This window comes from Cherax quadricarinatus, chromosome 68 (genome assembly GCF_038502225.1).
Source record: "Cherax quadricarinatus isolate ZL_2023a chromosome 68, ASM3850222v1, whole genome shotgun sequence".
NCBI lineage: Eukaryota > Metazoa > Arthropoda > Malacostraca > Decapoda > Parastacidae > Cherax > Cherax quadricarinatus.
Genome location: NC_091359.1, coordinates 16895098 through 16922126, shown reverse-complemented (window position 1 = coordinate 16922126; position 27029 = coordinate 16895098). Strand labels below are relative to the sequence as shown.

The 27029-nt window shown below is 37.4% G+C and overlaps 1 protein-coding gene across 3 annotated transcripts in view; it reads right to left on the bottom strand.

Moving 5' to 3' along the window:
• Positions 1–26659, bottom strand: part of LOC128697726 (proton-coupled folate transporter) — a 41933-nt gene extending 15274 nt beyond the window's left edge. For 2 of the 3 annotated variants that reach the window (XM_053789589.2, XM_053789590.2), the window contains exons 1-8: positions 26526–26659; positions 26003–26201; positions 24783–24896; positions 15148–15358; positions 12820–12968; positions 3973–4169; positions 2329–2483; positions 208–441 (exon numbers count right to left, since the gene is read on the bottom strand). In XM_053789589.2, coding sequence (XP_053645564.1) covers positions 208–441; positions 2329–2483; positions 3973–4169; positions 12820–12968; positions 15148–15358; positions 24783–24884 — 1048 coding nt within the window. In that variant the 5' untranslated portion in view covers positions 24885–24896; positions 26003–26201; positions 26526–26659. The remainder of the gene's footprint in view (positions 1–207; positions 442–2328; positions 2484–3972; positions 4170–12819; positions 12969–15147; positions 15359–24782; positions 24897–26002; positions 26202–26525) is intronic. The other variant, XM_070099730.1, reaches the window with a different exon arrangement.
• Between the last annotated feature and the right edge of the window lie 370 nt (positions 26660–27029).

Here is a 27029-nt window from a genome sequence, read left to right as displayed (position 1 = left end):
CTGGAGAGTTCTGTTCCACAGTCTGAAACAATCTGAAGGAATTAAGTTTCTTCATTTTCAGGTCACCCTGTCTCAGTGGGAGATGATCAGTGTGTTAAAAACAATAACAATAAAACCTGGTAATAATACTAATATCACCCTACCATGGAGAAGAATGGCTGATGTATTAAAAAAAAATCATAAACATGGAAGGTACTGCAGACTTACTGAGAAAGACAGAAGTATCCTCCCAGGCAATTCCTAAAAGCGCCAGACCTCCTAATTTGCTTGTCAGGCCAATCAGAGCCAGGATCATATCTGGTATTTTGGAACAAAATGGTAGAATCCCCAGAAGTGTTAATGCCCCTAGGCCATACTTCAGTGAAAAATACCATGTATACTTTTCGAAAGACCATTCAATTGGCTTATCTTTGACATACAAGTAAGATATATCCATCTCGCCTGAAATGAAAAAAAAGGAAAAAAGTAAATATATGGTCATTATAGATGATTAAATACCATTATAACTGTACACTTTAATGCGGGTTACATGATGCTAGAGAAAGGCTCTGTCTGTCTGTCTGTCTGCCTATCTGTCTGTCTCTGTCTATCTGCTTGCCTGTCTGCCTGTCTCTGCTTATCTGTCTTTCTGACTGCCTGGAGTATATACATATCACACTCCTAGAAGAATCGTGTTATGGCATCTGTTATCAGCTCGATATTTGATAAATGGATGCTCGGGGAACCCTGGCTTTGTTTGTTTTCACTGATACATACAAACATGTTTCTGTCTATCTGTCTGTCTATCTATGTTTATCTTTGCCTGGAATTTTTGGGTTATTCTAGGTAATTTACACTATGTATAATAACTGTACTTATGTGTACATGTGAGACAGAGTTATAGATAGACAGAGATATAGATAGACAGAGATATAGATAGACAGATATGTAGATAGACAGATATAGAGATAGACAGAGATATAGACAGATAGAGATATAGATAGAGAAACAGCCAGAGACAGCCAAAGCAAGCCAGCCAGCCAGCCTACTGAATACATAAGAACATAAGAAAGGAACACTACAGCAGGCCTACTGGCCCATGCAAGGCAGGTACATGTCACCCTCCCCCTGGCTTAGATCAATGACCCACCTAGTCAGGTCACATCCACTGAAGGAAGGAGCATGAAATCAGACCTAGTAGCACAAGCTAGTCAGGTCCAACTCACACCCACCCACACTCACTCATGTATTTATTTAACCTGTTTTCACTTTCCTCTTAAAATGGGAATGTTAATGCGACATGGCATCAGTGAATCCCTGGTGTTTGCCATGCTATTTGCTGTAGCTGGCACTCAATTGAACTGGAGCTCCCACAAGGTACTAAGTGCTCCCAGATTTTTTTAATAGTGCACAGACCCATTTTTTCATGTCTAGGCAACTCAAGCCTATTGTGCCAAATTTGAAGGAATGATTTACGTTTGGAGTGTTACGCATGCAAATGTAGAGCTACGTTTGGACAGTTTAAGGGTTAATTTGCATGAAACTGGCCAAATTGCCAATTTCTGACTACTTTATTGAATAGCTGAAATAGGTAAATGGGTGGTTTCTTGTACTCAATTGATAGAAAAAATGGAGTTCTAAAGAAATAGCTATGAGTTTGGTCAACTTGAACAACAAAACTGGCTGAAAATAAGGCTCAAAGTCAACAAAATCGCCGATGCATATATATTGCTGAGATCGCTAACTTCGCGGGAACATAATTCCTTAAGTTTTCAATCAAATTTCATACTTTTGGTGGCATTAGCATTGGGAAAAGATTCTCTATCATTTCATAAGAAAGGATAATTTTTTTTTTCCAAAAATTTTGCGACATAGAATGAGTTTCGGAAGTGGGCTTGCGACAATCAAAGGGTTAAAAAAATGCTGGGTCAATAAGTAGACTGCCCTCTTCCGGTTTTCTTATATACATCAGCCAAGATTGAGCTGTATTGATATATTAACATCAATATAAATAATTTTAACCCATTCTCACATTTACTCATCTCATTCCACATGTGTAAAATCAGTTTCTCTTTTTAAAATGTACGCTTTGTGATTTTCATGCACCTTCGGGAAGACAGCTATTGAAAGAATGATAGAGAATACACTGACTACCTTGGGTCACTACCTGGATAATAAATGGCCAATGCAACAAAAAAAATCTGCTTGTATGCTAAATAGTGATCCACATACTTTTCTATCATTGTAACTTAAAATGTATGTTCTGGGCAAGTTTCCATTACATCTCAGCTTTACAAAGAAAGTAGGACAACAAAATAACTGCTGTAACATGTAGTTAAGTGAACTTACCAGAAGTACAAATCATAACAACAGTGGCAGCAGCAAGCAACCACAACAGATACGTGCGCCGTTTTTCTTGCCTCTCTTTCACGACCGTTCCTGCACACTCCCTCAAGTGCTGAAAGGAACAGCCACTACGGATCCACGAGGTTTGTGGTGGATGCCTGAGTTCAGAGAAATTCACAGTATGTAATGAAAAGATTTTTCCCACTGGAGTGACACAACATTTGTTTAATTCATAACTAGTCCACAAATAGAACATAAGCCTATAGATAGCATTTAGGTCCATCTTTGACAGTTATCACATTATGGCTTAATAACAGTCCAGGATGAACCAAAAATTATCTGATAGTTTATATCCAATTTATGGTTTAGTTGTGACTTGTTCCAGACACATTGAAAGGTTGGATGTGAGAGGGAGGAGGAGTGATTGGTTGAAGAGAGTGGTAAGATTAGTAAAGAGAGTGGCAAGAGAAAAAAAAAAGCTGGCATGTAAGGTTTTAGGAAGTAGAAATGATATAAGGAGGGTGAAGTATATGGAGAGTAAAAGAGAGGTTAACTAAGTGCTAAGGGAGTGTAAAAGGAGAGCCATTAGAATGTGGGTGAGGTTCTGTCCACAAATTTTGCTGCAAATAAGAAGAGGTTTTGGAGTGAGATTAATAACCTGAGAAAGCCTGAGGAATGAATGGATTTAACAGTTAAAAAGAGGGAAGAGTTAATAGATGGGGAGGTGAAGATACTGGAATGAAGGGAATATTTTGAGAAGCTGCTAAATGCTGATGAAGAGAGGCAGCAGTGATTTGACGCACTGAGCAGGGAGATATAACATCTTTTAGGAGTGAGGAAGAGCCAGATACAAGTGTGGGGAAGGTGCTTGAGGGGGTGGGTAAAATGAAAGGGAGTAAAGCAGCTGAGATTGATGGGATCAAGATAAAAATGTTAAAAGGGAGGAATACAGTTTTGGAGTAGTTGGTGGTTTTGTTCAACAAATGACTAAAAGGGGTAAAAGGTAACTTGGGATTGGCAGACAGTGTGCCTAGTTCAGGGGTTCCCAACCTGGGGTGCCTGCACCCCCAGGGGGGTGCAAGATGGCATTTCAGGGGGGTGCAACAAAGAGTCCTAATAAAGAGCACAATTCCATTTATTTTACCAATTTGTGATTAAAAAATTAGAAATCTGACTTCTTCATCTTCAAATGTGATATTTAATACTTTTGCAGGAGGTGCAACAATAATCAAACATTTCCTATGGGTGCAGGGCACAGAAAAGGTTGGGAACCCCTGGCCTAGTTCCCTTGTATAAGGAAAAAAGGGCAAACGATTGTAAGAATTATAGAGGAATAAGCTCGTTGATTATACCAGATAAACTGTATGGTGTAGTATTACCATGCCTATGGCAAGACAGTGATGGTGGAAGTGTTTCTTCTTTTTCAGTTCACCTTACCTTCATGGGAGACAGCCAGTGTGTTAGAAATAACCATTACATCACCCACTTTTTAAGCACATGCACATGCATTTACTGCACTATGATTTCTAATATTAATATTTAAAACACATAAGAAGCAGCTACTACATTACAAAACAACTAGCATGTTGTAGTACATAAACTACTGATGCCAAAACTAGCATAAACATACCAGCCAGGTTCACAAACCTTGGAGGAATATTGCGAACAAATGCAATTATATAGATGACAACTGCTGCATGACATGTCATAATGAGAGTGAAAGTGGAGGACCGTCCACCAATTTTCTGAACCCATCCTGCCAGGACTGGTCCAATTGTGCCACCAACAAATATCATACTCTCCAGGATTCCCACACGCATTGTTCGTGCATGGAAACTGCTGGCCTGTCAATACGGAATTTAATATGTGCATGTAATTAAAAATTTACTTTCCACTTGCAAAAAAAAGAAATATATATATACGTATATATATGTATATATATATATATACAGTACATGATCATTTATTTTAGGAATCATTTTACGTATTTTCTTTGCAAATCCAGCAACTTCTGCATTCTCCACTCGGATCAAGGACACAATATTCTGATCAGTTGTTTCAGGAATAATTTTATATATTTCCTTTGTATATTCATCAATTCAGCAAGTCCTGCTTTATCTGCTGAGATACAGATCTCTTCAAATTAAAGAAATGTACCAGTATCATCAATGAACATGTTAGAAGGCCATAATTTTGTCGTGTTTTCTTCAGAGAAGTACACTTGGCACGTACAAAGAGGAAGTGTGTCTGTCTTGCACAGAGCAGAAGAGGATCATGCCTCCATCATGTCTTGCTCTGAGTGACCCACATGAGTTTAGCATTTAATGTGAATTTTGTTTTTTTGGCACTTGCAACGAGCCTCTCACCTCTAGCACAAAGCGAGTCTCGTGTCATCTAGGTGGTAATGTTGTGTAACCCAGTCATGCGCATTATCTAAGTAATGAACCGGGTAATGACATCATGGTACACCCTTCAATGCATGTGAATGAGAAATTTTTCCAGTAAGTATTGCAATCTCTCTTGTTAAGCTGCTGTATTTATGAATACAGCAAATGCCTTTATGTATATAACCTTCCCCTCAAGGGAGGTTTCTTGATGCTTGGTGAGGGAGTTTTGATCCGACGAACTGAACCTGTCCTCCATTTCCTTGGAATGAACCTAAATGCCTTCCATTTCCCCAGGTGTTGTATGACTTTGACTGGATTAGCACTTCCCTTATGTATTATTATTATTACTATATTTAGCAAGAAGCTCTAAACCAATATGGGGTCATAAAGCATCTGCAGAATGGGAGGCATTCATGTTTAATCCAAGGATGGGGTAGATATGTCCAATTCCTTGAAATGAGAACCCTCACCAACATCAAGGAACCTCCCTTGAGGGGGTACATAATAATAATTATAATACCAAGTATGGCTTAACAGTAAAACCATTTATACGGAAGTAGAAACAGGAAGGCTGAAAGATTTTTATACTTCATGTGAAGCACTAAACCCACCAGTCATACATGGACAATGGAAGAGCTACTGGGAAGGGTTGAGGGAGGCCACCCTCCTCACACACACGCTTACTTCTGGTTGTAATTCTTACCATACTCATACTAGACAAGCCAAAATTTTCTCTGTTGTTTTCCTTTTCCAATATGGTACAGTAACACTGGACATTTGTCATGAAACACTGTGTTGTAACTTAACAGTCTGTGCAGCTGGAACTGAATTGTCAACACATGCCAATAATTTTTATTCTTTCCACTTTCACTCTCTTTTTGACACAGCACTACTGTTAGCTAAATCCTTAAATCCACTACTACTTAGATACATTACTATTATTAGCTAAATCCTTAAATCCAGTGATACTGTTAGCTAATCCTTAAATCCACTGCTACTGTTAGCTAAATCCTTAAATCCACTACTACTATTATTTAAATCTACAAATACTGTACTAGTGTTAGTTCAACCTACAAGCACAATACAGTATATATATGAAACAACTATATCATGTCAGAGAAGATTAGATGGTTACTTAAGGTAAATCAGGATTTCAGTGAGTGTGTGCCATTTCTAAAATCACAAGGCTACCACCTTTCAGCACAGAACATATTGTATTTCTCCAGTGCACTATCCACGAAACCACCTTTCATCCACACTGAACACCTGCAGTGAAACAGAAACCTGCATTTATTAGCTTGGTGTAAAATATATATTCTGCACCAAGCTAATAAATGTGGATGATAGCACTGCCCCCCCCCCCCCAAAAAAAAAGAAACAATCTCTGTCCTGTTATTTTATTAATTAAAATGCACAAATTGAAGAAATATTCTTTTATTGTATTGTACTTGAAAATGAAATGGTGAAGTGACAAAAGCAAAATATTGGATATTCTTTGGAAATAATAACAGAAATTATGCTAGGAATGGGAGTATATGGAGAAAATAGTTTTCAAGCAACAAAAAATTTCCAGCAATGTGTCTTGTTAGTAATTTTGGGTTCTTATTGTATTTAATTTTATTATTAACAGCAACAGGTATATATAAATAATCCTGTGTACTATACAATACAGGTGGGCCCAGCTGTACAACTTTGCTTTACAGCACCTCACTAATACACCAGTTTTCAATTATACCCATTCATTTATTCAGACTTCCTACAATAAATATATAGTGGAACCTCAGTTTTTGTGATTAATTCATTCCAGAAAGTCTGACAAAACCGAATTGTATGAAAACCGAAGCAATATTTTCCACAAGAAATAATGTAAATCCAATTAATGTTCCAGACACCCAAAAATATTAACAAAGAATACATTTTATAGAGAATAACTATAGTTTTACATACAGAAAACAATGAGAAATAAATACACATGTAAATAATAAGTAATAAGTAATACATATTTTATGAAAAAGAGGATAAATAAATATACAAGGTATGATATAGCACGTAATGAAAGTAGTTTGTTAGATTATGTATTGGTGGATAAAAGGTTGATGGGTAGGCTCCAGGATGTACATGTTTATAGAGGGGCAACTGATACATCGGATCATTATTTAGTTGTAGCTACAGTTAGAGTAAGAGGTAGATGGGACAAGAGGAAAATTGCAACAACAAGTAAGAGGGAGGTGAAAGTGTATAAACTAAGGGAGGAGGAAGTTCGGGTGAGATACAAGCAACTATTGGCAGAAAGGTGGGCTAGTGCAAGTATGGGTAGTGGGGGGAGGGGGGGTTGAAGAGGGTTGGAATAGTTTTGAAAATGCAGTACAATGGAACCTTGACTTACGAGTGTCCCAACTTACGAGTTTTTTGAGACGAGCCATCCCTGGGTCAATTTTTTGTTCTGAGTTACGAGCCAACATTTGAGTTACGAGCCAGCTCCCCCCTCCCTCTTCCCCCTCAACCCAAAACCTGGACACCTCTCTTGTTTATCTATGATTTCATGCTCTAATTCCATGGAAATCATTCTCTTTTTCTTCTCAGCAATAATAATAATACAGTGGACCCCCAGTTAACGATATTTTTTCACTCCAGAAGTATGTTCAGGTGCCAGTACTGACCGAATTTGTTCCCATAAGAAATATTGTGAAGTAGATTAGTCCATTTCAGACCCCCAAACATACACGTACAAACGCACTTACATAAATACACTTACATAATTGGTCACATTCGGAGGTAATCGTTATGCGGGGGTCCACTGTATAATATTATTACAGTCAAGTCACTCAGTAAGTCAGTCGTCACTCAATAAGTCAGTCATGACATTCATTCAGTCAAGTCATTCTGTAAGTCAGTCAAATCACTCAGTAAGTCAGTCAAGTCATTCAGTAAGTCAGTCAAGTCATTCAGTAAGTCAGTCAAGTCACTCAGAAAGTCAGCCAAATCATTCAGTAAGTCAAGTCATTCAGTCAAGTCAGTCAGTCATGTCACTCAGTCAAGTCACTCAGTAAATAAGAACATAAGAACGAAGGAACACTGCAGCAGGCCTACTAGCCCATGCGAGGCAGGTCTAAGTCTCCTACCGGCTTAACCCTTTCAGGGTCCAAGGCCCAAATCTGGAGTCACGCACCAGTGTCCAAGAATTTTCAAAAAAAAAATTTGTTATTTTTTCTTATGAAATCGTAGAGAATCTTTTTGTGAAGGTAATAAAACAAAAAGTACGAAATTTGGTGGAAAATTGACGAAATTATGCTCTCGCGAATTTTGATGTGTCAGCGATATTTACGAATCGGCGATTTTGCCGACTTTGACTCCCATTTTAGGCCAATTACATTATTCCAATCAACCAAATTCTTAGCTATTTCACTAGTATTACTTCTATTCTATCGATTGAGCACAAGAAATCGCCAAGTCAACTGTTTCAACTACAAAATAAAGTGATCGGAAATTGCTAATTTGGCCAATTTAACACAAAGTTCAAAATATTCCAATTTCAAAATAGGGTCCAGAATGAACAATGTAGGCATTCTTGGCACTAAACTAACATTTCCTCTGTTCATTAGTTATGTTTTGAGGCTTTACAAATAAATTCCATTTTGATTTTTTATTCACATAATGAGTTTTTATTCACACCAAAAAATAGATTTACTGTTATGCAATACTGTAATAATTGTATAAATATCATCACCATATTTGTGAATGTATATTAGACCCACCAGCTGATGTGTAATAGACGTGTGAGGTCGTTTGTTTACTCTTGAATATCGGCAAAAATTTAACATTTCTGCTACTTTGAGCTCAGTTTCAAGCCATTTCCAGTGCTAAAACCAATCAAAATCATCTCTATTTCTCTAATATGTCTTCCATTCTATCAAATGAGACCAAGAAATCGCAAATACAACTATAAAAAACATACGAAAAAACACTGCAAAGTTGCTGTTTTAATCGAAAAATGATGATTTCATTTTTTTCTCTCATTATACACAGTGTGCTGCAGGATCTGTTTTATGTGGTGCACACATACCACATAGATGTATTCTCTCATATCTAGGCCCAAATGTACCACTCACAGTTTATCAGAGTGAGCTGAGCTCATGGCGTAGATCTACGGTTTGGACCCTGAACGTAAAGCCGTAGATCTACGGGACGGACCCTGAAAGGGTTAAGCCAATACACCCAACCTAGTCAGGTCAGGTCACCTTGACTTAAGGGAGGAACACGGCAACCGACCTAATCAGGTCCAACTCACACCCACCCACACCAAGTCATTCAGTAAGTCAGTCAAGTCATTCAGTAAGTCAGCCAAATCATTCAATAAGTCAGTCAGGTCACTCAGTAAGTCAATCAAGTCACTCAGTAAGTCAGTCAAGTCATTCAGTAAGTCAGTCAAGTCACTCAGTAAGTCATTCAGTCAGTCAAGTCACTCAGTAAGTCATTCAGTCAGTCAAGTCACTCAGAAAGTCACTCAGTAAGTCAGTCAGTTACTTTAGTCAGTCATTCAGTGTCATTCAGTCAATCAGTCACACAAACTCATGTTAATCTCTTTTTCTGTGTACAAAGTAACACTTCAGTTACGGCTACAGGCTATCTCTTGTTTAATATATTTGTTAATTCTAAGACTTAAATGCTTATACCTCTTCGTGCCACTTTCGGCAACACTAGTATGGCTACTGGGTGTCATGATTGCTTGGCAGATACAAGATATAGTAATTAAAATATCATAACATAACTGGCAAACACAGCTGCCTTGTAGCAGAGAAAGACTGGACAATATGAATTACGAATGCTGGGATGGTGGACGGGGGTGTCGGGGAGTGGTAGGGGAGGGCTCCCCGGCTGCTCTACAACAAGGTGGCTGCTTGAGCAAAAGAGAAGTTTTTTTTCCTTCCCACAAACTGAACCACGTTAAATTAAATATACAACGTGTTACATAAAATTGTGCAGCAATTCTTCAATGGCGGTCTACTATATTATTATATTAGCGATAGAGCTTCAGTTCCCTAAATTAATAATAATCATAATTATAATAATAATAATGATAGAGCTTAAGTTCCCTAAATTAATAATAGCAACAATAATAATAATATAATACTACTAATAATAATATAATAATATATTATTATTATTACTATTATAGTTATAACAATAGAGCTAATAATGATAGAGCTTCAGTTCCTTAAATTAATAATAATAATAAATTGAACTTGTAAGTCAAGGTTCCACTGTATTAGAATGTGGGGCAGAAGTCTGTGGTTATAGGAGGAAAGAGGCATGATTGATGGAATGATGAAGTAAAGGGTGTGATAAATGAGAAAAAGGTAGCTTATGAGAGGTGTTTACAAAGCAGAAGTGTTATAAGAAGAGCATAGTATATGGAGAGTAAAAGAAAGGTGAAGAGAGTGATGAGAGAGTGCAAAAGGAGAGCAGATGATAGAGTGGGAGAGGCCCTGTCAAGAAATTTTAATGAAAATAAGAAAAATTTTTATAGGTAGTAGGTTGGTAGACAGCAACCGCCCAGGGAGGTACTACAGTCCTGCCAAGTGAGTGTAAAACGAAAGCCTGTAATTGTTTTACATGATGGTAGGATTGCTGGTGTCCTTTTTTCTGTCTCATGAACATGCAAGATTTCAGGTATGTCTTCCTACTTCTACTTACACTTAGGTCACACTACACATACATGTACAAGCACATATATACACACCCCTCTGGGTTTTCTGCTATTTTCTTTCTAGTTCTTGTTCTTGTTTATTTCCTCTTACCTCCATGGGGAAGTGGAGCAGCATTCTTCCTCCATAAGCTATGCGTGTTGTAAGAGGCGACTAAAATGCCGGGAGCAAGGGGCTAGTAACCTCTTCTCCTGTATATATTACTAAATGTAAAAGGAGAAACTTTCGTTTTTCCTCGGTGGGATACAGCCAGTGTGTTGAAAGGAAGAAAGAAGTAAAAATTTTGGAGTTAAACAAGTTAAGAAAGCCTAGGGAACAAATGGATTTGTCAGTTAGAAACAGAGTAGGGGAGTTAGTAGATGGGGAGATGAAGGTATTGGATAGATGGCGAGAATATTTTGAGGAACTTTTAAATGTCGACGAAGAATGAGAGGCGGTAATTTCATGTACTGGCCAGGGAGGTATATCATCTTTTAGGAGTGAAGAAGAGCAGGATGTAAGTGTGGAGGAGGTGAGTGAGGCATTACGTAGAATGAAAGGGGGTAAAGCAGCTGGAACTGACGGGACCGTGGCAGAAATGTTAAAAGCAGGGGGATATATAGTATTGGAGTGGTTGGTATTTTTGTTTAATAAATGTAGGAAAGAGAGGAAGGTACCTAGGGACTGGCGGACAGCATGTATAGTCCCTTTATATAAAGGGAACGGGGACAAGAGAGATTGTAAAAATTATAGAGGAATAAGTTTACTGAGTATACCAGGAAAAATGTAGGGCAGGGTTATTATTGAAAGAATTAGAGGTAAGACAGAATGTAGGATTGCAGATGAACAAAGAGGTTTTAGAGTGGGTAGGGGATGTGTAGGTCAAGTATTTACATTGAAGCATATATGTGAACAGTATTTAGATAAAGGTAGGGAAGTTTTTATTGCATTTATGGATTTAGAAAAGGCATATGACAGAGTGGATAGGGAAGCAATGTGGCAGATGTTGCAAGTATATGGAATAGGTGGTAAGTTACTAAATGCTGTAAGGAGTTTTTATGAGAATAGTGAGGCTCAGGTTAGGGTGTGTAGAAGAGAGGAAGACTACTTTTTGGTAGAAGTAGGTCTTAGACAGGGATGTGTAATGTCACCATGGTTGTTTAATATATTTATAGATGGGGTTGTAAAAGAAGTAAATGCTAGGGTGTTTGGGAGAGGGGTGGGATTAAATTATGGGGAATCAAATACAAAATGGGAATTGACACAGTTACTTTTTGCTGATGATACTGTGCTTATGGGAGATTCTAAAGAAAAACTGCAAAGGTTAATGGACAAGTTTGGGAGTGTGTGTAAAGGAAGAAAGTTGAAAGTGAACATAGAAAAGAGTAAGGTGATGAGGGTATCAAATGATTTAGATAAAGAAAAATTGGATATCAAATTGGGGAGGAGGAGTATGGAAGAAGTGAATGTTTTTAGATATTTGGGAGTTGATGTGTCAGCAGATGGTTTCATGAAGGATGAGGTTAATCACAGAATTGATGAAGGAAAAAAGGCGAGTGGTGCGTTGAGGTACATGTGGAGACAAAAAAAAAACGTTATCTATGGAGGCAAAGAAGGGAATGTATGAAAGTATAGTAATACCAACACTCTTATATGGGTTTGAAGCTTGGGTTGTAATGCTGCAGCGAGGAGGTGGTTGGAGGCAGTGGAGATGTCCTGTCTAAGGGCAATGTGTGGTGTAAATATTATGCAGAAAATTCGGAGTGTGGAAATTAGGAGGTGTAGAGTTAATAAAAGTATTAGTCAGAGGGCTGAAGAGGGGTTGTTGAGGTGGTTTGGTTATTTAAGAGAGAATGGATCAAAGTAGAACGACATGAAAAGCGTATAAATCTGTAGGGAAAGGAAGGCGGGGTAGGGGTCGTCCTCGAAAAGGTTGGAGGGAGGGGGTAAAGGTGGTTTTGTGGGCGAGGGGCTTGGACTTCCAGCAAGCGTGAATGAAGTGTTAGATAGGAGTGAATGGAGATGAATGGTATTTGGGACCTGATGAGCTGTTGGAGTGCGAGCAGGGTAATATTTAGTGAAGGGATTCAGGGAAACCAGTTAATTTTATATAGCCAGACTTAAGTCCTGGAAATGGGAAGTACAATGCCTGCACTTTGAAGGAGGGGTTTGGGATACTGGCAGTTTGGGGGGATATGTTGTGTATCTTTATATGTATATGCTTCTAAACTGTTGTATTCTGAGCACCTCTGCAAAAACAGTGATTATGTGTGAGTGAGGTGAAAGTGTTGAATGATGATGAAAGTATTTTCTTTTTGGGGATTTTCTTTCTTTTTGGGTCACCCTGCCTCGGTGGGAGACGGCCGGCTTGTCAAAAAAAAAAAAAATCAGCTTTTTATGACCCAGCACAGGATGTAGCTTACCTGTGCAACATAGCTCATACATGTCATGATACATGAGGTGAAGCCTCCACATATCCCAGAGATGAATGATGCCAGGAGTATAAGAGACACTGGGATTTGAGACAGCTGGACACTCATCACAATGTACAGTAGACTTGCAAACATTGCACCTGGAGAATGTGCAAATTACAATCATTTAAACTGCATGTAATGTTTCACAATCAAGTATTAACAATACTCAAAAAATTAACAATACATGGAACATATACATGCTGAAAATGTACTGTAGTGTACCTTACCACTTACATTTGATGGTTTTCAAGAAATTTTCCTGCTTTTGAAGCCTGGCACCTGGACCAAGCTTGTCCTATGCTTGCCTGATCAAACAGGTTGTTGCTGCTGGCCCACATATCCATCACAGCCTGGCTGATGCAGCATTTGGTGAAGGTATTTGTTGAGTTACCTCTTTAAGATTTCTACATTTGTTCTAGCTGTGTTTTTGATTTCTTCTATAAGAGTGCTAAATAGTCTGGACCCATAAATGTGATATAATGTTCTCTTATTGTGCTCATGGTGCCCCTGCTTTTCACTGAGTTTATTTTACATTTTCTCTCATATCTCTCACTCCAATATGCTGTTATGGTATTGTGTACAATTGGGACTAATCCCACAAGTACATTCCACATATCTCTCTCTCCTTTGCTACAGCAAGTACAGTACATATTTAGAACTTTGAGGCATTCCTAATAATTTAAATGCTTTATTGGCCACATGTGGGCAAGAAATGATCTCTATCTTTTTAGTTCTGATCTCTCTCCTGCCCTGAACAAAGCTATCAACAGTGAACAACTCTAAGCAAGAGGGCACAAGCAATTTGAATAGTGTCACCACTAAATAACGTCACCGTAAGCTCCTCTCTTCTATGTGCGGGTTATTTGTGTATAGTGTCACCACTGGCACTATTTCCCTTGTTTTAAAAGTTCTCATTATCCACCCAGTCATTTTCTAGTATTATAACCAGAATCAATTTTAAATGATGCCTGAATTCATGAGGAAAGCAAATAATGTACAACACACTAAATTATTCATGTAGTTTGTTACATATGCAAACAAGTATTGGTACTGATGTTCAGGCAAATCATCCACAGATGCAAAGGTAGGCATGAAATCAGTTTGCATGAGGAACATTATCTTGACATTCCTGTCAGACACAACAACATCTGGAGATCTTCATACAGGGAATTCTTCACTTGCCTAATCTATATGCATAAACTACTTCCACATGTAAATTTGTCCAATGTGATATTGCCTACAACTGTTGCACCTAGCCTGTCTACAGTATATAAGTCATGTCTTTGCACATATGCTGTATTCTTTTCAAGACTGATGGACTGATTACATTGACTCCAGGCTGAGGGACTGATTACCTCAAACTCCTTCCAATATTCACGATTCTTCTTTGTATAGGACTGATGAAGCCACTGTGTTGCAAAACATTTCCACAATAAAGATACCCAAGTGTTACACATGTGTCTAATTTATCAACTTGTCGGTTCTGTGAACCATTTATCTTCATTTATTATCAGTCGTAATCAATATTACAGTGGTTCTGGGGATTATCTTTTCCCCCTTATAAGTTATTCAGCAGCCTCCCAGCATACATAAGGGAAATTAACAGACCCCTGGCTGTCTTCAAAAGGAAACTTGATAAGTTCAAGTCAAATCCTAATCAGCTGAGCTGCAATTTGTACATTTTAACAAAGCTCTTGAAGTACTATTTATTATGCGGGATGTCCCAAAAGCCTGGACACAAAATATAGGCATCATATTCTTATATTTAAACACATTTCCAATGTGGGTTGAACCTTTTTCAGAGATTAAAATACTCTGATGATTCATTATGTCAGTCAAGAGATGATGCAACTGCTTCTTTCAGTGGTTGCAAGACCTCCCAAAATATCAGTAAGAAAAATTGAGGTGATGAAAGAAAATACTCAGAATGCATACCCTCAGTTCTATGTTTTCAACTTAAGAAACTCTGAAAAAACTGCACTGCACTGTACAAAAAAATAATATATTTATGAATGTTACAAATGGTATTCAGTTAGAAAAAAAGTGTACATTGTGTATTTTTTCTCACTGTTCAATACACAAATAACCTGCACACTGGAGAAACTTATATAACAATATTTCAGTCTGACTTGGACCAGAATACTGTCATTTGTGTATTGTCCCAGTCAGGGTATCGTGCCTTATTATATTCTCACTGTTCCATAATTCTGGGACACCTTGTACTATGTCTATTACTGTACTACAGTGTGAGTTATGAGTGGAAATTTTGATACTCACCTACTGGGGGTAATAGCATGGGTATTTTCCGTCCATAAGTGTCGCTCCAAGAACCAAGGAACTGAGCTGTGACAATGGATGGAACAGCTAGCATGAAGGTGGATCCTTGAACCCAGTGTGAAGAACCAGTCTGGACTGTGTCAAGAGCCAGATGATTCTCTGGGGCATATAGGTTATCACATATACTTTCGGTGTAATCCTCTAGACACACCTGTAATAATAGAATGCTAAAAGTTTCCCACTACAGAATCAATAAAACTAGTACATGAAGTGTGTAATGTATAATAAAGTATACAATCTTTACTCCAGTAATACAGGTACTGTATATAAGTACTATGTAAATTCTGTACCAGTGTGATCAAAACAAAATGGTTTCTCTTAATTTTATTATATTTTTGCCCACAAACTGCAGTCTTGCCTGGTGATCCTACATTCCATAATTTCTTCATGTGTGTCATGTTCCTACACATTCTATAATTTTATATTCTTTCAAAGACAAAGAATTTATTTGCAAACAAAAGCGAAGAAAAAAAATGGCTGTAAGGTTAGAAAGATTAAATAAATTATGCATAAGACCTATACATTTTAAGCAGTGTTTTACATATTCAACAATTTAATTAGCCTTCATGATCTCTCACCCTCCACAGATGTTCTAAAAACTCTTTCCCGCTGCACTGTAGTGCAGCACTGTATTTCCCATCTCCAGGACTCGAGTCCAGCCTGCTGGTTTCCCTGAATCCCTTCATAAATCTTACCTTGCTCACACTCCAACAGTCCTAAAAACCATCTGTTTCGATTTGCTCCTATCTAACATGCTCACACATGCTGAGCTGACAATATGTGAAAAGGCTAGGAAGTTGCATGACGATTTGATTAGAAAAATGCCTGCAACTAGTGGTGATGCGAGTGAATTTAAGGCCAGCAAAGGTTGGTTTGAGAGATTTAAGAATCGTAGTGGCATACATAGTGTGATAAGGCATGGTGAGGCTGCCAGTTCGGACCACAAAGTGGCTGAAAAATATGTGCAGGAATTCAAGGAGTACATAGACAGTGAAGGACTGAAACCTGAACAAGTGTTTAATTGTGACAAAACAGGCCTGTTTTGGAAGAAAATGCCAAGCAGGACCTACATTACTCAGGAGGAAAAGGCACTCCCAGGACATAAGACTATGAAAGACAGGCTTACTCTGTTGATGGGTGCCAATGCTAGTGGTGATTGCAAAGTGAAACCTTTATTGGTGTATCACTCAAACTCCCAGAGTGTTCAGGAAAAACAATGTCCTCAAGGCTAATTTGTGTGTGCTGTGGAGGGCAAACAGTAAGGCATGGGTCACTAGGGACTTTTTCTATGACTGGTTATACCATGCATTTGCTCCCACTGTGAAAAATTACCTAACTGAAAAGAAATTAGACCTTAAGCGCCTCCTGGTATTAGACAATGCTCCTGGTCATCCTTCAGACATGGCAGAGCGACTTTCTGCGGAAATGAGCTTCATTAAGGTCAAGTTTTTGCCTCCTAATACCACTCCTCTCCTGCAGCCCATGGACCAGCAGGTCATTTCCAACTTCAAGAAACTGTCCACAAAAGCTATGTTTAAAAGGTGCTTTGTAGTGACCTCAGAAACTCAATTGACTCAAAGAGAGTTTTGGATAGATCACTTTAGCATCCTCAATTGTATAAACATTATAGGTAAGGCTTGGGAGGAAGTGACTAAGAGGACCTTGAACTCTGCTTGGAAGACACTGTGGCCAGAATGTGTAGACAAAAGGGATTTTGAAGGGTTTGAGGCTAACCCTGGGAATCCTATGCCAGTTGAGGAATCCATTGTGGCATTGAGGAAGTCCTTGGGGTTGGAGGTTAGTGGGGAGGATGTGGAAGAGTTGTTGGAGGACGACAATGAAGAACTAACCACTGATGAGCTGCTAGATCATCTTCAACAGCAAGAGGCCACACCTGAGGAAACTGCTTTGGAGGAGGGGATAGAGAAATTGAGGAAGTTGCCTACTTCAAAGATTAAGGAAATGTGTGCAATGTGGCTTAAAGTGCAAACCTTTTTTGATGAAAATCACCCTCACACAGCTATTGCAAGCCATGCTGGTGGCTATTACCCTGGCAATGTTGTAAAACACTTTAGGAATGTCATAAAGGAATGGGAGGTACAGGCCTCTATGGACAGATATGTTGTGCGACAGAGGTCCAGTGACTCTCAAGCTGGTCCTAGTGGCATTAAAAGAAGAAGGGAAGTAACCCCGGAAAAGGACTTGCCACCTCAAGTCCTAATGGAAGGGGATTCCCCTTCTAAACATTAACACCATCCACGTCTCTCCTCCTCCCATCCCATCAATCATCACCAGATCTTCAATAAAGATAAGTGTCATGTAACTGTGCATGTCTTCTTCAGTTTGTGTGTATTAAAATTAATATTTCATGTGGTAAAAAAATTTTTTTGTTCATACTTTGGGGTGTCAGGAACGGATTAATTTGATTTCCATTATTTCTTATGCGGAAAATTAATTTGCCTAACGCTGAGCTCTCAGGAACGGATTAATAGCGTTAGGCGAGGGTCCACTGTACTTGGCAAGGGATTTTATGTTACTTTGTCATACATGTAAAGTAATAAAGGTGATCTGAGCAGAACAAAAATACTGTATATCAAGAACCAAAAGAGATAAAAAATATGTAAGGTAAATCTGTATAATCAAAAAATACTTAAAGCAATTTCAACAGCAAAGAGCATGTACAGTAGGAGGATCTAGGTAGATTAAAAAATAGAAGACAATAAGAACAGGCCACTGTGATTATGATAGTTAATATTCACTCAAACCAAGTACAGCCTATCCTCGCTAAACGATGGAGTTCCATTCTAAGACCACGTCGTTAAATGAATTTGTCGGAATATGAGGAGCATACTATAATGGTAGTGGGTTTGTGTCAACTATCTTTGATATTATTTTGATGTCACCTTTGCACCATTTATAACATTTCTGGTAGTATATTTTTAAATGTTTATACAATAGTGTACTGTATATTGAAATTAACAGAATAGAGGAAATCAGCTCAGCTCTAATATACATTATTTAGGTATGAATACTGGTCAGAGAGCCTGTCATAATTCTGAGACGTCGGTAAACAAGTATGTCACTAAGTGAGGAGAGGCTGTACAGTAGGGCCCCACTTATACGGCAGGTTAGGTTCCAGGCTGTAGCCGGAAAGCAGACATCGCCGGAAGGCAGAACTTCATTTTTTTCCATTTATAAATGCATATAAATGCCAGACAACAAGTTTACACTAAATTATATTAGCTCCACAAGTATTATTATCAGAGCACACATAAAATGTGCAATAAATGCCAGACAACAAGTTTACACTAACTTATATTAAGTTAGCAATAGAAATAGGCATTAAAAACACAATAAAAGGTAAGATGCACACACAGTACACTTATTACTTACCTTAAAATATTAATATTAATGTGTGAGAGGTGAGTGGCAGGGTGTTTATTAAATAAAATCAGAAAGGCACACCATCATCCTCTAACTTGGCACTTAAATCAAGAGACTTATGACTTCTCTTTTTATCACAGCTAACTTTAGACGCCATCGTCAATGAGAGCCAACTAGTTAACAAAAGAGTAAACGAGAGAGAGAACGAGATACAGAGTTGAGACAATGTAAGAACACAAACTGAACAGGTAGTGGACGATCACTTGGTCAGACGAAATAAATGCGTATTAATATGTGTCTACTTTTAGTTCATTCACGTACGTTTGTAAGAGTTTGTAAAACATTTACCTCAATATTTTTTTTTTATTTTTTTTTTTTATTATCACACCGGCCGATTCCCACCAAGGCAGGGTGGCCCGAAAAAGAAAAACTTTCACCATCATTCACTCCATCACTGTCTTGCCAGAAGGGTGCTTTACACTACAGTTTTTAAACTGCAACATTAACACCCCTCCTTCAGAGTGCAGGCACTGTACTTCCCATCTCCAGGACTCAAGTCCGGCCTGCCGGTTTCCCTGAATCCCTTCATAAATGTTACTTTGCTCACACTCCAACAGCACGTCAAGTATTAAAAACCATTTGTCTCCATTCACTCCTATCAAACACGCTCACGCATGCCTGCTGGAAGTCCAAGCCCCTCGCTCACAAAACCTCCTTTACCCCCTCCCTCCAACCCTTCCTAGGCCGACCCCTACCCCGCCTTCCTTCCACTACAGACTGATACACTCTTGAAGTCATTCTGTTTCGCTCCATTCTCTCTACATGTCCGAACCACCTCAACAACCCTTCCTCAGCCCTCTGGACAACAGTTTTGGTAATCCCGCACCTCCTCCTAACTTCCAAACTACGAATTCTCTGCATTATATTCACACCACACATTGCCCTCAGACATGACATCTCCACTGCCTCCAGCCTTCTCCTCGCTGCAACATTCATCACCCACGCTTCACACCCATATAAGAGCGTTGGTAAAACTATACTCTCATACATTCCCCTCTTTGCCTCCAAGGACAAAGTTCTTTGTCTCCACAGACTCCTAAGTGCACCACTCACTCTTTTTCCCTCGTCAATTCTATGATTCACCTCATCTTTCATAGACCCATCCGCTGACACGTCCACTCCCAAATATCTGAATACGTTCACCTCCTCCATACTCTCTCCCTCCAATCTGATATTCAATCTTTCATCACCTAATCTTTTTGTTATCCTCATAACCTTACTCTTTCCTGTATTCACCTTTAATTTTCTTCTTTTGCACACCCTACCAAATTCATCCACCAATCTCTGCAACTTCTCTTCAGAATCTCCCAAGAGCACAGTGTCATCAGCAAAGAGCAGCTGTGACAACTCCCACTTTGTGTGTGATTCTTTATCTTTTAACTCCACGCCTCTTGCCAAGACCCTCGCATTTACTTCTCTTACAACCCCATCTATAAATATATTAAACAACCACGGTGACATCACACATCCTTGTCTAAGGCCTACTTTTACTGGGAAAAAATTTCCCTCTTTCCTACATACTCTAACTTGAGCCTCACTATCCTCGTAAAAACTCTTCACTGCTTTCAGTAACCTACCTCCTACACCATACACTTGCAAGATCTGCCACATTGCCCCCCTATCCACCCTGTCATACGCCTTTTCCAAATCCATAAATGCCACAAAGACCTCTTTAGCCTTATCTAAATACTGTTCACTTATATGTTTCACTGTAAACACCTGGTCCACACACCCCCTACCTTTCCTAAAGCCTCCTTGTTCATCTGCTATCCTATTCTCCGTCTTACTCTTAATTCTTTCAATTATAACTCTACCATACACTTTACCAGGTATACTCAACAGACTTATCCCCCTATAATTTTTGCACTCTCTTTTATCCCCTTTGCCTTTATACAAAGGAACTATGCATGCTCTCTGCCAATCCCTAGGTACCTTACCCTCTTCCATACATTTATTAAATAATTGCACCAACCACTCCAAAACTGTATCCCCACCTGCTTTTAACATTTCTATCTTTATCCCATCAATCCCGGCTGCCTTACCCCCTTTCATTTTACCTACTGCCTCACGAACTTCCCCCACACTCACAACTGGCTCTTCCTCACTCCTACAAGATGTTATTCCTCCTTGCCCTATACACGAAATCACAGCTTCCCTATCTTCATCAACATTTAACAATTCCTCAAAATATTCCTTCCATCTTCCCAATACCTCTAACTCTCCATTTAATAACTCTCCTCTCCTATTTTTAACTGACAAATCCATTTGTTCTCTAGGCTTTCTTAACTTGTTAATCTCACTCCAAAACTTTTTCTTATTTTCAACAAAATTTGTTGATAACATCTCACCCACTCTCTCATTTGCTCTCTTTTTACATTGCTTCACCACTCTCTTAACTTCTCTCTTTTTCTCCATATACTCTTCCCTCCTTGCATCACTTCTACTTTGTAAAAACTTCTCATATGCTAACTTTTTCTCCCTTACTACTCTCTTTACATCATCATTCCACCAATCGCTCCTCTTCCCTCCTGCACCCACTTTCCTGTAACCACAAACTTCTGCTGAACACTCTAACACTACATTTTTAAACCTACCCCATACCTCTTCGACCCCATTGCCTATGCTCTCATTAGCCCATCTATCCTCCAATAGCTGTTTATATCTTACCCTAACTGCCTCCTCTTTTAGTTTATAAACCTTCACCTCTCTCTTCCCTGATGCTTCTATTCTCCTTGTATCCCATCTACCTTTTACTCTCAGTGTAGCTACAACTAGAAAGTGATCTGATATATCTGTGGCCCCTCTATAAACATGTACATCCTGAAGTCTACTCAACAGTCTTTTATCTACCAATACATAATCCAACAAACTACTGTCATTTCGCCCTACATCATATCGTGTATACTTATTTATCCTCTTTTTCTTAAAATATGTATTACCTATAACTAAACCCCTTTCTATACAAAGTTCAATCAAAGGGCTCCCATTATCATTTACACCTGGCACCCCAAACTTACCTACCACACCCTCTCTAAAAGTTTCTCCTACTTTAGCATTCAAGTCCCCTACCACAATTACTCTCTCACTTGGTTCAAAGGCTCCTATACATTCACTTAACATCTCCCAAAATCTCTCTCTCTCCTCTTATTATAATAATTACCTCACAATACAAATACTCTTACATTGTGTACAAGTTGTACAAGTTAGTACAGAATAAACAAACAGCAACACACCATTTTTAGAGTGAATGAAGATATTATTAATAATAATAATAATAATAATGATAATAATATTATTATAATAATAATATTATTATTATAATAATAATATTATAATAATAATAATAATAATAATAATAATAATAATATTATTATTATTATTATTATTATTAATAATAAAAAGCACTAAACCCACAAGGGTCGTGAATTGCTATACATAGAGTAAAGGCATAGGAAAAGAATATTTTTCTACAGTTATCCCCCAGTGTGTGACTAGAGATAACGTAATTCTTCCGACACTACCTACACAGCTGCTTTGTAAACAAATCTCATATTTACATCAATTTTTATTATGAGTGTATGTATCATGTTTATATGCTATGTAATGGGTTTCATATATAATTTTGAGGAAAATATCATAGATGGATGAATGAAAATGCCTATATTGATGTAAAATAAGACATTTAGTGTGCCCAAGAGTGATTATTATTACGAAGTATTATCGTCATGAGTAGAGAGAGACTTAGCGATTTTAATGTGTACCTGCACACCAGCACAGTGTGAAAGTACATTTAGGTACAGGTACACATAAGTATAATTATCAGAGTACATATAAAATATGTAGTAACTTTAAAACACTTGAAATTTTGGAAAGTTTCCTGACATAATAGATGTGGTCACGGAAAATGTAAACAAACCGGGTGGGGGCGCCGTATTTAAAAGACCGCTTGCCGTATAGCAAATTTTGGTCATAATTTGACATCGCCGTATTAGCGGAACGCCGTAAGGCGAAACGCCGTAAAGCGGGGCCTTACTGTATACTGAAGAACTGCTAAAAAGATTCCAGGACATAAGGAAGCAGGAAGACTGCTAGGACATATCAATTATACTAGACCTATCATTAAATTTATGTTTGGATACATACTGTATTTTCTTTGCTCAAGAATTTTTTCTGAATGCCTGAATATAAATGACACAACATATCTTTCTAGGCAACTACCATACCATACACAGCTGATGTACCAGTACAGTATTACAATCTCTCATACTGTTCTTAGTCGACTGACCTCTCTGCACAGGCATTAATATTGTGCCTTTTTTGTTATTAATATTCTGCACATACATTCTGCTTAATACAGTAGGGCCCCACTTATATGGCAAGTTAAGTTCCAGGCTACTGCCGGAAAGCAGACATCGCCAAAAAGCAGAACACCATTTTTTCCACTTATAAATGCATATAAATGCCAGACAACAAGTTTACACTAACTTATATTAAGTTAGTAATAGAACTAGGCATTAAAAACACAATAAAAAGTAAAATACATACACAGTACATTCAATACTTACTTTAAAATATTTGTAGTCTTAATGTAGGGCAAGAAGTGAGTAGTACTTATTTGTAGGAAGTCAGGTGTAGGTAGCCCTGGCTCCCTGTCCCAAACTTAATAGTATATGATACTTAAAGCAGCCCAGAGAGATAAAATACACATACAGTACACTCATCATTTACCTTAAAATATGTGTAGTCTTAGGGGATGAGAGGTGAGAAGTATTTATTTGTAGGAAGTCAGGTGAAGGTAGCCGGTAGATGTAGGTATGTACCCCTCAAGGAAGGTTCCTTGATGCTGGTGAGGGGCTCTTGATCTAGGGAATTGGATCTGTGCTCCAGTTCCCTGAATTAAACCTGAATACCTTCCACATCCCCCCACAGGCACTGTATAATCCTATGGGTTTAGCGCTTTCCCTTGATTATAATAATAATAATAGTGTAGGTATGTAGTCTGCCTGGGCTACATACCTACACCAACCTACATAGCTACACGATATTTAATGTGACCCAGAGCCATATTATTACCATACCATGTTCACTGAGTTTAATCATTTCTAACAACTACCTTTAGATGGCATCATAAACAAAGGAAGAATGAATAATTCATGCGGAGAATTGTAAACAAAAGCATTATGTGTTAAGGGGGTGACTGGGCCAATGCAGATCCATACACGTTTTCTCTGGTCCAGCACCAGAGAAAATGTAATGTTTTCCCTCCGCCCGGCTACCACACCTCCATAGCAAATAAACATAGTATGTTTATATGCTATGTAATGTGTTTCTTATATAATTTTGAAGAAAATATCATAGATGGAGTAATGAAAATGTCTATATTAACATAAAATAAGACATTTAATGTGCCCAAGAGTAATCATTATTATGTACGTATTAGTATTATTAGTATGGCATTAAGACTAGAGGGATATTCTTAGTGATTTTAATGTGTACCTGCATGCCAGCACAGTGTGTAAGTATATTTAGGTACAGGTACACATAAGTATAATTATCAGAGTACATATAAAATATGCAATAACTTTAAAACACTTGAAATTTTGGAAAGTTTCCAGACATAATAGAGAGACATGCTCACGGAGAATGTAAACAAACCGGGTGGGGTGCGCCGTATTAGAAAGACTGCTCCCTGTACAGAGTTTTGGTCATAACTGCCATATTAGCGGAATGCCGTAAGGTGAAACGCCATAAAGCGGGGCCCGACTGTATAAACAGCAACACCTGTCATATACTGTGACAAGTATTGAGAATTTCTATCCTCAAAACCCAACCAGTTCTATCCTTTTTCTTACAAAACATTTCACTATCCTGTCTATAAACCATTAGTGTATAATATTGTAAAAAATGGCTTAAATGCACAAAAAACACAATTTACTATTCAAAAGGCCAACACAAGGGAATATTGGAAAAATTTCATAAACTTGGAGTTTTCAGGTATTTGAAGTCCTATTATAGTTTTACCTATAAAAATACTGTATACATTAGTGTTTCATTAACATCTCCATCAACAACACACAAAAAAAATTATTGTTACAAAACACACATCAACTTTCTAAATGAACAATGTTCACCTTGCTGTAGATAAGATCTTGCAAGGCTGGGTGCAGCATGAATACTGCTAACATATATAGGAGGAGGACTGGCTCAACTGTAATCTTGCATGCAATCGCCATGATTCAAACAGCCTGTTGAGCAAAACTGAATATTATTATTTAATTACCCATATATTAAATAAACCACAAGATTTATGCAGCTTTCAGAAGAGATGTCCATGTAGAGGTACTGCATATAACTTTTTAAAGACAGATGGTTAGCCAGTCCCAATTACAGACAAAAGTACTTTATTTGCAGCAAACTGAGTGGCAATTTTATATATATATACCATTGATTATTTTGTCAAAGACCTTGATAAACCAGCTAAAGAACATAGTATTTGTCAGAAATGTAACAGTGTTTGTTTCAGGATATAATGTTATTGGTAAAAAAAAAAAAATTATCCTTCACATAGATCGTTCCAAATTCTGGGTACTTTGATATGCATGGAGTGTTTACTCAGGCAAATATTGGTGATAAGGTTGAATATTAAATCTAGGATAAGCCAGTAAAGCCAAATACATTGATTCAAGTCTATATGTATTTCACTTATATCTTAAGTCCCTGTATACCAAATTTATGCTCAACAAATAATGAAACAGTACAGATAATACAAATTATAAAGCTTTCAAAATTACAAGACCTGACAGCTACTTCTATGTTAACCAAATATAAATCAGATCAGTCTGACAATACTGAACACTCCAAGTGGTCAGAAAATAAGTTAAATAAACAAATAAATAATGTATGTACGTATACATACATACATATATATATATTTATGTTGTGCCAAATAGGTAAAATTGGTCAATTAGCAAGAACTCATTTAAAATTAAATGAGTTCTTTCTAATGTTTTCATTTATGTTAATGTAAAAAGTAATAATTTTGTACCAAGAGAACTTTAGAAAACTTACAAGTGCAATTTAATTTAGCCTAATCGAACTAAGTATATTTTAGATAAGTTTACAATAATTCAATAATAAACAAACACAATGAAATATATTTTTTTATTACGTTCAGAATGATTTTTGCAAAATTACTGCGTACACAAATTTTTGCTTGCGTTATTCGGCAAGAAGAGTGTTGCTATTTAAGCCAAACTTGCAAGTTTTACCTATTCAGCATGATATACATACATACATATGTACATATGTATGTAAAAACATGTTCTATCATATATAATAGCCAGGTACTAACCGTTGTATTGCTCGACAAAAGACCACAGTAGGATGTGTTTTTCAATTCACGTATCGAACAACAAAGTACCAAAGTGTCATTCAGTTGAGAGGACAATAAACCATGACAAAGTGTATTAATTGTTTGTGAACTTGAGAGGTCATGGCAGTAGTATCCTGAGTGGTGACGGTCCTGGACCAGGTCATTAGTGAAGGTCAGCCTGAGGGTCACCAGACAGGGAGGATAGTGACTTACTATGCTGTACATAAATATGAATATTAGAACACTGCAGTAGCCCTAATGGCATCTCCTAGGCAGGTCTAACTCGCACTTATTAACGACAGAGTTGGAGACGGCATGAATATATATTTCTTTGTAAAGATAAAATGAAACTTATGTAATTATACAACACAGTGACTCAAGTGGAAATAAATCACGTTTATTTTATTTAAATAGGTATCCTAGGTTTAATCCACATATTTTACTATACAAAAACCACTCTAAAAGTTTAAATTCTATAATATATACTTTGTTAAACACTTACAATGAGACTATCTTTCTTTGTTTGTTGGGTTTATCAGGGCCACTGACTTCATGAGCCGTATCGAGCCCGACTTCCCGATGTTCATATTCATATTCATGTAGTTTATTTGGACATGATACATAATTGTACAAGGAATTATATTAGCTGGGTGTACATGCTAAAAGCCCCTTGTATGCAGAGCATTATGGGCAGGCTTAAAATTAACTTAAGATTAACAAGCAATGAAAGGTTCAGTGGTAAAAATTACCGTAACCAATTTACAATGTGAAGAACAATTGAGTATTTGAAACAATGAAATTTGAACATTTCGATAATAATAATAATAATAATAATAATAATAATAATAATAATAATAATAATAATAATAATAATAATAATAATAATAATAATAATAATAATAATAATAATAATAATAATAATAATAATAATAATAATAATAATAATAATAATAATAATAATAATAATAATAATAATAATAATAATAATAATAATAATAATAATAAT